A 6,514-nucleotide genomic window follows, 5' to 3' on the forward strand; every position below is an offset into this window, starting at 1 on the left:
GCCCCGCGGGAGCTGCCCGCCTCGCGCCCACGTCACCCCAACGCCTGCTCGCAAATGGCCGCCGCGCCTCCGCCAAGGGGAGCAGCGGGTCGGGCGACGAGGCCGGGGTGCAAAGCCACGCGAGCCCCCGGTGCGGCGCGTGGGCCGAGCGGCGCCAGCGGGATTATCCTCCTGGCCGTGGGGCCCCTGCCATGGCGACGGCCAAATCGCATTAGGGCACCTGCSTGATGCAACCGGGCGCCGCTCTTGCCAGCGTGCGGCCCTCCTGCTGCTCCCGGTGGAGSCGTCACTGCGGGGCCAGGGTCACCGGGAGCCGCGCTCCCCGTTGCCACCCTGCTCCCCGGGGCTCCCCTGCCTTAGGGGCATCGCTTTGACCGGCCGTGTGGGGCTCCGCGTGACCGCGGCGCCGTCAGGGGCTGCCAGCACCGAGGATGGGCACCCAGCCCCCCGCCCCGGGCCCTCTGGGGACACGCGGGGACACCCAGGACCCGCGTCCCGGCCGGGACGCRGGTCCTGGGTGTCCCCGCGTGTCCCCAGAGGGCCCGRGGTGGGGTGGGGGGGAAGCATCCAARGGGGCGGAGCCTGCGCCCATCGCCCCTCCCCTCCCGCCGCGCGCGTAGCACGGGGGCGGGGCTACATTTGCATTTCRGGCGGGAAGGTGCCCGGGGGAAGCAGGAGCTGCGGGGGGGGGGAAGGCACTTGGGGTGTCYGCTCCCCACACACGGCCACGCAGGCAGACGTTTTGTAAAAAATGTTTGTTTTTGCTTTAATCCATTCCATTTTCGTATAAAACACACGGGAGAAGCCTAGCCAATCACCACATGAATTGCCGCCAGGGGACAAAGGGGTTTTCTTTCTCTCTCTCTCTCTCTTTTTTTGTCAAACTTTGAATCTAAAGAACATACAAATGGTTTGCTCCTGTCTACAGTCAATTGCCTATGCTCTTCCATTTGACTATTTCCTTAAAAAATTCCACGTATCCCCAATATATCTTCTGCCCCAGTTACAGTACGATGACAGGGAGGAAGAGGGGTGGGTGAAACTCCTCTCTACGCAGTTTTTTGCTGTCCCTTCTTCCCAATCAGAGACTTGTGGATGTGGGGGATGACACCTGTGGAGAGAACAACACATTAGGAGGATTTCCAGGGAGCCACATTCCCAAAAACCCACCGCATTTCTTGGAAGAGCTCTGCAAAACCCTTTCCTCCCATCCAAAATCTCCCTGTAGCCCCTAATCCAGCACGGACTTCAGCTGGAGCCCATTCCCTCCCACCCGCTGAGTCACACGTTGTCACTTCACAAGGCACTAGGTGAGGTGACAAACACCAGCCCACTGGGGACTCCTGCGAACATCACGACACGCTCGGAGCCGAGCGCTCCGGGGGGATTTTAGGCGACTCTCTCCCTACACTGATCGGATTATTCTGGAGTGGGAGGCAATTTGCCAGTTGCTAAGGAGGACACGGGTGTTTTTTTAGGCAGGATTTGTACATGTGGGCCCGGGAAAGAGCGAGCCGGCTGCAGCAGGCTCGACATGAAGGGCGGGCGGGCTCGGCCGGGGCGGCGGGACGGTACCTACCTCCTCCGGCAATGGTGGCTTTAATGAGCGAGTCCAACTCCTCGTCGCCACGGATGGCGAGCTGCAAGTGGCGGGGAGTGATGCGCTTTACTTTGAGGTCCTTGGAGGCGTTGCCTGCCAGCTCCAGCACCTGCCAAGTGACAGGGACACCGCATCAGCCCCGAGCGGGAGGCAGGAAGCGCCTGACCAGAGCCGCAGAGTCGAAGCCTGGTCYGGGCAGCCCGCCGGACTCCACGGATCTCGACTGGAAAGTGTTAATTAAGCAATCAATATCCCCTCCTGTCCTGCCCAGTTTGATAACGGGTTTACYAGGCACACCCTGCACCACACTGGGAAACCAGAGTCCATTTTTTCATCAGCATCACTTCTGTTTACAAGATGTACTCAAGAACACTTCCCTTGAAGCCTTTTTTTTTTTAATATCAAAATCTAAACGGTGCCTGGGAGCCCGACGCATTTTCCTGCAATTTCCAGCCAAGGCAGGAGCCGCTGGCGCCTCCCCGCACTCACAGCCCTGCTCCAGACGGCGACGCAAACAATTTCACACCCAGCAAGGCTAATCTCAAGGGACAAGCAGGGAGGGTGACAAACAAACGGCCACGTCCCCGCGGCCGGGGCGGCTCCCGGTGTGCTGCGCGCGCCGCGCTCTGCCTGCAGGACCCACCTCGGCAGTGAGGTACTCGAGGATGGCAGCGCTGTACACGGCTGCGGTGGCCCCCACTCGCCCATGGCTCGTAGTGCGAGTCTTCAAGTGTCTGTGGATACGGCCCACCGGGAACTGCAGCGAAAAGAGTCRAGACAGGGATTAACAGCAAGGCACCGACCTCAGGCTTAGCGTTTTGGTGCCAAACGATGGCGGTGGAAGCGCTTGTGCTGGATGCGCCCTCTCCCCAACCCGCCTGCAGGCCTGCTTTCAACAGCGCTAGCAACTTGGGCACTTAAATGCTCAAAAGAGACACCACTCTGTAGGTTAGTTTAAGATTAGAAGTGTCACTATCTTTACATACTCCTTGGGCGAGCATCCAAGTGCTTCGCTTACAGTCTTAGAAGCTATAGCCTTCTATAAATATATTTATGGCAGTCAAGGCAAGATTACGCTGTACACGGGTACTTTGGGCCAATAATAAGTGCGCAGCCATCGCGTTGGCCGCTCGCAGGCTCTACAACAGACACCGCCGCGCCACGTTACCTGCAGCCCAGCCCTCTGGGAGCGCGACACCGCCTTGGCCTTGGCCTTCCCGCTGTCCTTTCCAGCTTTACCACCAGCCTGSAGAGAAAGAGAGAGAAATACTGGCATTAATACAGCCCCTTGGGGGCCCCTGCAAGAGGCGAGAGCCGCCGCGTGGCTGTGCTGCGATCCATGGGCAGAAAGTGCTCCCTTTGCTCCGCCGCGGGAAGTTTATCCCCCAGATTTGAAGGATTTATTAAGAGTCGTTCTCCTTGGCCCTCAGCTGATCCAATTCACCGTCGGCACAAACTAATTGATCCGACCGAGCCGTTTCGCTCCGCTCGCCTCGGTTTCTCCTCAAGCAGATTTATTTCTCAGTAGGAGCCCAACGCTGAGGTTTAGGTAGCTCTGGGTTCAGCACAAATCCTCCCCGCTGCACAGAGAGCATTTCCAGAGGCTGTTTTGGAAGCAATTCCCAGCCTGCAGCAGAGCAGCCCCATAAAGGAACCCTCCTAACATYGCAGTTTTACCTCGAGCCACATTGCAGGGTCACTACAGCTGGCTGAASTCACAGGCCTAATTAGGGCATTTTTAACGCCTGAGTGTTAAAACTGCCACTGTTGGTCCAACAAACTTCCTGCAAAGTCCTGGAATGCACAACTTGGAAACAGCTGGGAAAGGAGGAAGAACTAAACAGGGGCCTGGGTTTGAGGCTCTTGGTCACTTCAAAGTGACATTAGAAGAGGCCTAAACCCCTTCATGGCTAAAGGAAGCCATGCCTAAGCAGGAAGGCCACCCCAGCACTCCTGACAAACACCTGATCCAAGCCCAGGGCATTCACAAAGTCCCAAATCTCCAATCAAAGTGATGGCATCCGGCCTAGAATTCCTGCTGTCCCACCTCGGGGCAAAGAGATTCCATCTGAAGCGATGATCAGGAGAAAAATCCCTGTTCCGCACTCGGTGCTTCCAAGGCTCCGCAGGGGGCTCTGCTTCAGCCTGCCAGGCTGCTGCCCCACGAGGACCGAGCGATCCAAGARGAGCGAAGAAGGGACAAGAGCGCCCGGTGACCCCGTGGGGACGGGGGTAACCGCATGTGACAGCCGGGCAACTGCCCGGCCTGCACTGACCTGTCACCAACCTGCACCCGGAGACGCAGGCGGCTCTAAGCCTAGAATGGAGCTGCCCGGGCAGCTCCTGCAGAGCAAATACGGATAACCGGACTCCTGGAACCCACCAGAACCCGCATGTTTATCCTGTGTACAGGCAGGACTTTTGAATTCGGGTCTGCTCTGTTAGCAAAGAGGTCGGTGACTCGGCTGCTCGCACCCAGCTGGGTAGGGGAGATGGTTTAAGAACATTTTACGTCGCAGGCTCAGCCCTCCGCACGCCGCAGCGAACTGGATCTTATCAGAGAGAGCAGGAACTTGAGGCACTTCTGCAAGCACAAAGTGCTGCCCTGCAAAATTTCAGCACTCAGCACAAAARTCAGAAAGGGGGGTCTGGGATCTGCTTCTCTTTCTCAGCAAGTTTGCTTTGGRAAAGGAAAAAAAGAAAAAAGAAAAACAGCAGAGCTTCACACTGAGGGTTTTTTGGGGTTTTTTTTTTTTTTTCAGCTCACTGTGAAATTCTCTGCTTTTCCATTAAGTTATCTACCTGGCAGCCTCCTGCCTACTTACTCTATTATACTTGACTAAAACCAGGAAGAAAAGTCTTAATAGATTSCAAGTTCCCACCACTACCAATCGTGAATGCGAGCCAGGGAACAGCACTAACCTTCATCCAGAACAGCAAAGAAACAGCAAGCGAGGCCGTTCTYGGTGCTTTTTGTTGTTCGAGGCCCTTAGCTTGAGTACAGGCAGTTGTTCCGGATTCCCCACATGCCCTCGTGCTGTTGCAGCGTTGCCTTCTAGCCCTATTTAACCATTTCTATAGCCAAAGCATATTAATGCTCAACAGTCCCAGCCAGTGGCATTTCCTTTCCTATGGAGAAGAGTTTTATGGAAGGCTGTAGCCAAGAGAGCTGYTCCAATAATCCTGGCGCAGGAGTGAAGCCTAGGAACATGGCCTAGCTCTCTTGAAAAAGCAATTTATCACCAGAAGACTAGTTTATGCAGTGGAATTAAAGATTATCAACGTTATCTCCCTCTTCAGGGAGACCCAAGCCTTTCTAATTTGGAAAAACCTTGTCCTTGGGCACTCAGAGCCGGCCGCGATGACGCAGGGATCTCTTGGCGCCCAGCGCTCGCTGGGAACACGACGGGTTCTTCCTTTCTCCCCCGGGAAGCTGCTTTTTGAGAAATGTTTCTCAAACACCATGCGCCCCCCCGGCTCCTAAGCAACTCCTACCTGCACCACCTTCAAGACCTGATTAATTCCCACTCAAGAGGGTATTTTTCCCCATTTACTACACCAGATGCACATCTGCAATATATATATATATATAGTACAAGTTTTAGCTTCTGTTTCCAGCTTCATTTTGCAGTGCCTTTGGTGATATTTGATTATAGTCACCATGAGCTATCGGCATTAAATAATACATCCTGTTCAGCAGAATCGACCAGGAGGGCTTTGCTTATGCTGCAAGAAGCGGATCCGAGACCCCATTCCTACGTTTAAACTTCCCTGGATCTGAAGCGTTGCTCTTTCCCGACAGGTAACTCCAGTCCTTGGGAAACACAACAAAGCGACTTCCAAAAGCAATCTGTTATCAGCTGCCAGAAGTTACGAGATATCCGTGAGCCCAGTTTTCCACAGCAGGATCAGCGTTGCATAATCCTGCCGCCGCTTCCACTTTAACCCTTAGCGAGCAGGGCCCTTGGCTGGATTTTTGGGGGACTCCTTAGGAATATCGCGAGCAAATGAGCCTGAGAGACGGCCGCTAACTCCCTGCAACTCCAGCGGGGCGGGGGGAAAGGCACGCGGGCAGGAAACGCTCTCCGTTGTGTACACCGAGGACACGCTGACGTTATTAGGGAGCCATAAAGCCCCGGGGCGAGTTCCTCGGCACCCCATCTCYGGATCTGGCCGCAGCCTGGCAGCACCCGGGGCAAACGTCCCTCGAGAGCCCTCTCGCAAGGTCGGCAACCAAACAGCAGGCGGGCGCAGGTGCAGAAACCGCCACCGTTCTCATGGTGTTTAGAAGCCAGGGCAAATAAATGCGCGGCAGAGGCACCAGGGAAGGGGAAGGCTCCGCTCTGCCCACCCTCCTGCAGCTTCTCACTGAAGGGTTGTGAACACGGAAAGCTGAAGCGGTGGCGCCGAGAGGAGCTGTCAGCGAGACATTAAACAGCGGAAACCGAGCGCTCCATGGGGGCAGGGTGGCTGCCCTGCCACTTGACGCACTTACTTTGGGGCGCTCGCTTCTCCTTCGGGGCTTTTTACACGCCTAGCCTCGCTTATCCAGCCTTTAAAAATACAGGAGCAGGAAAAGGACATCCGCAGGGAGACGCTTTCCCTCCAAAACCTTCACCAAGCAGACGAAGGAAGTTACTCTTGGCCAGGAATGCCCGGGCCCGCTGGCCAAAGCTTTGACAGGGCAAAGCCAGGCAGGTGAACGGGATCCCCTTGGGGCCCTGCCACGTCTCCCCTTCCAAATATACCCGCTCCGGGCGGCGCCGGGACGTTTCGTGTTACACGAGCCCGGTTCGCAGCCCCGGAGAGCGGCGGCCCGGGGGGTCCCGGGCACTCCCGAGGCTGCGCTGCCCGCGGGAGGCTCTCCGTGCCGCCGCTCTTGCCGGTAAGGGCGGCGGCGGCGCCGTGCCCAAG

At 56.7% G+C, this 6,514-nt stretch overlaps 1 protein-coding gene across 1 annotated transcript in view; it reads right to left on the reverse strand.

Annotated features, from left to right (window-relative positions):
• Positions 1–773: 773 nt before the first annotated feature.
• LOC112955425 (histone H2A.V-like) overlaps positions 774–6,514 on the reverse strand; it is a 7,535-nt gene continuing 1,794 nt past the window's right edge. Inside the window, exons 3-6 of the mRNA XM_026048726.1 lie at positions 2,769–2,846; positions 2,244–2,357; positions 1,580–1,709; positions 774–1,111 (exon numbers count right to left, since the gene is read on the reverse strand). Coding sequence (XP_025904511.1) covers positions 1,050–1,111; positions 1,580–1,709; positions 2,244–2,357; positions 2,769–2,846 — 384 coding nt within the window. The 3' untranslated portion in view covers positions 774–1,049. The remainder of the gene's footprint in view (positions 1,112–1,579; positions 1,710–2,243; positions 2,358–2,768; positions 2,847–6,514) is intronic.

The sequence above is a fragment of the Nothoprocta perdicaria genome, unplaced genomic scaffold, assembly GCF_003342845.1.
Source record: "Nothoprocta perdicaria isolate Ctin4 unplaced genomic scaffold, notPer1 scaffold_565, whole genome shotgun sequence".
NCBI lineage: Eukaryota > Metazoa > Chordata > Aves > Tinamiformes > Tinamidae > Nothoprocta > Nothoprocta perdicaria.